General features: G+C 61.2%; 2 protein-coding genes across 2 annotated transcripts in view; both read right to left on the minus strand.

The window, feature by feature from the left end:
* Positions 1–378: 378 nt before the first annotated feature.
* Positions 379–1,013, minus strand: MNEG_0726 (Ribosomal protein S13; the record flags this gene model as incomplete). The annotated part of the gene is made up of 2 exons (XM_014050796.1): positions 379–582; positions 846–1,013. 2 exons carry the CDS (start codon positions 1,011–1,013, stop codon positions 379–381), a joined length of 372 nt encoding a protein of 123 aa, XP_013906250.1.
* A 1,234-nt stretch (positions 1,014–2,247) lies between these two features.
* Positions 2,248–2,972, minus strand: part of MNEG_0727 (block of proliferation 1) — a gene marked incomplete at both ends in the record, with an annotated part of 4,545 nt that continues 3,820 nt past the window's right edge. Inside the window, 2 exons of the mRNA XM_014050797.1 lie at positions 2,248–2,413; positions 2,730–2,870. Of these exons, the coding sequence (XP_013906251.1) occupies positions 2,248–2,413; positions 2,730–2,870 (307 nt within the window). The remainder of the gene's footprint in view (positions 2,414–2,729; positions 2,871–2,972) is intronic.

The following is a 2,972-nucleotide window of genomic DNA, read 5'->3' on the forward strand; positions in this document are numbered from 1 at the left end:
ACAGGCTGCAACCTTGAGACGACCATGGCACTGCACAGTGTTGCTGACTGCAGATTGGGTCAAGTCGTACTGCTGGATGCTCGCGCAAGTCAAGTTGCCAACGACACAGAGCTGCATAGCAGCAAACAATGGGCAGCTGGTGCGCTGCGCTCAACAGGCATGTTCAAAATTCACAAAGGACACTTGTAAACACAGACCAGCATGAGGAGACCGCTCATCGCTTGAAGGCTCAGCAAGCAGCTGGGCGATGGGCGCCATGCGGCCGAGACAGCCCCGCCTGGGTGCCTGAAGGCCGGCATTACGCAAACATGGCCCCACACGCTGCCTCGAAACAAGGCCGGTCGCTCGCCGCCCTCCACTGACAAGCCCGAAGCTGCGTCATCTGACATCATACATGATGTGCCTCTTGAACTTCCGCGCGGTCTGCGCGTTGGTGCTGGTCCGCTGGCCCCGCACGGGCAGCCCGAGTTCGTGGCGGCGGCCGCGGTAGGTCTTGGCTTCTATGAGGCGGAGGATGTTGTCCCTGATTGACCGCTTCAGCTCGTCCCCAACCTTGTAGCGCTCGTCAATAATGGCGACGACCTTGGAGGATTGTCGGGGGCCGCGGGCGTTTGTGTGCGTTCTATGCGCACATGCGCATGCATGTGTGTGCGTGCCTCCATGCATGCACACATGTGCATGGATTGCGTGTCTGAGCGAGGGTGTAAGGCACAGCATGAGCCCACCAGCCACCGGCAACGAGTCTGGTGCGCCCGTTGCAGGCCCCGCTGCGCTTCTCGCCACAAGTGGCTCCCGGCATGGCACGGCGCGCAGGGCGCGCTTCCGTGAGCTGCACAACCACGCACCTGCCGCACGTGAGACGCCTTGACGTCCATCACGCGCGCCTCCTTGCTGATGCCGACCTCCTCAGCGATCGCCAGCCCGGTGGCCTTGCCAAGGCCAAACACCCGCCCCAGGGCCGTGTAGAAAGTGGCATTGTCACGCAGCAGCGTCTTGGCTATTACAAGCGGCATTGCAGCTGCTTCCGCCGCGGCTGCTGATGCCGCTGCCGGTGCTGCTGGTGCTGCTGCCGCTGCGCGTGCAACAGCACCGCTCGTATGGGCCTCCGCTTCGCCTCGCCGCCGGTGCTGCGGCGCTGTGGCAGTGCTTAGACTGCAGGTTTCACTGCTCCTTGTGCGCCGTGTTATTGACTGATATTTCTGCGCACAGTAGTGCGTATTGCACCACGAAGCAATGCTGCAAAGCACACTGAGCACTGTCTCAACCAGATCTGGGGCTATTCGCGCACACTTGAAGGCAAGACACGATGTGATTAGTTAGGTGATGCGATGCGCTGCGGAATGATAAGCCACCTCACAGCGGCGAACAGCGAGATCACTTTGCTTGTAGAAGACGCAAGCTGTATGTGGCGCCTGAAAAATTGCTGGATACCACCGTTATGGTTTCCCCGCCTCGACCCGATGAACAAAATCTCAAGGATTGTGTCGTCACCAGCGCCCCAGCTTGGCTCACTCAGCTGCTGCAGCGCTGGCAGCCAGCACGTACTGATGAAGTAGGTCGGGAGCCGGCGAAGTGCTTGTTCCCCATACAAGATCCAAAATTAAACTGCCTGCACATATGCTGCAGCCAATCACCATTGGCGTTCTGGTTGGAGGGGCAGCATTGAAGCTGCGAAGGAACCGTCGAGAAATTCGGCTCACGCTGCTCTCACCACACCAGCAAGCAGCCCAGCCAAGCGCCCCAGAGGTGCCGATTCCGTCATCCAACGCGCGATATGCACATCACTGCATAGCGCCTTGTCGCTTGGTGAGTGTTACTCGCAGTCAAAATGAAACGGTTCGGTGAGGGCTGGAATGCAGAGTGTGCAGGTTGGGGCACCTGATGAGAAGCCCTCTGCAGGCCGTGGTGGGTAAAACGCCCAGCTGGAGGCATGAGACGCGACGTTGCTGATAACAGACAGAAAATCTCTCGGCGCTGGTCGACTGATTGGTTGATAAGTGGGGGGACAAAAACCAACAACACGAAGAGAGCTCTGATCAGCTCACACGTAACAAGTGTTAGCATGGTGAAGACTCACATTGACATTTAGACACGGTGTAGACATATTAACACACCGGAGCAGGCTCAGTGCCCGACGCTCAACCCACTTGACAAAACAATGGGGACCATACTGCCTGCCCCAACGCTCTGCTGCCGCGCGCTCGCGCCTCGCTCAAGCCGCAGCCCCGCCAAAGCCGCGAGCCCCCGTCAGTTGCACCAGAGCAGCGCCTCCCCGTCGCCGCCCGCGGTGAACACCCAGGGCTGCGTCGGGTGGAAGGCCACGTCCAGAACACCCGCGTGGTCTGTGACCGCGTGGCCCCGCAGCACCTTGACCGGCACGATCAGGGGGTTGGTCAGGAGGTCGGCGTATACCCTGGGGTTTTGGGGGGCGGTTTGGGGGGCACGCCGTTGGAAACGGGGACGTGGGCAGCTGGGGAGGAAGCAGGAGCGGGGGCTCGCTGGTTGCAGCAACGTAGGAATGGATCGGGAATGGAGAGGACAGATGGAGGAGTTTCAGGTGCGTACAACCTAACAAGGCAAAGGGGACTCCAGGAGGCGAGTCGGGCCGCAGCTGCACGCTTCACCGTGCGCCGCTGCTGAGCACAGCCAGCAACTGTCGTGGCGAGCGACAGAAAGCAAGTGCCCCGCAACCGCGGGCGTACGGGCGGCCGCGCCACGGCGCCACCCACCGGCCGTGGAACACATGAGTGGTGCCGTCGTCGGCGGCGGAGGCGAAGAGCGGGTAGGAGGGGTGGAAGGCGACGCCCCTCAGTGGCTGTGTGTGGTAGCGCAGCGCCTTGTAGGGCGTGGCCGAGAGATCCAGATCGTACCTGGGTCGGGGTTTGGGGGTTGGGGCGTTGAGGGTTAGGGACGGCTTTTGTGCAGGATCGAGACAGGCGGGGGTGTTGAGACGGGGGAGGAGAGAGCGGCGG

The sequence above is a fragment of the Monoraphidium neglectum genome, assembly GCF_000611645.1.
Source record: "Monoraphidium neglectum strain SAG 48.87 unplaced genomic scaffold scaffold00062, whole genome shotgun sequence".
Taxonomy (NCBI): domain Eukaryota; kingdom Viridiplantae; phylum Chlorophyta; class Chlorophyceae; order Sphaeropleales; family Selenastraceae; genus Monoraphidium; species Monoraphidium neglectum.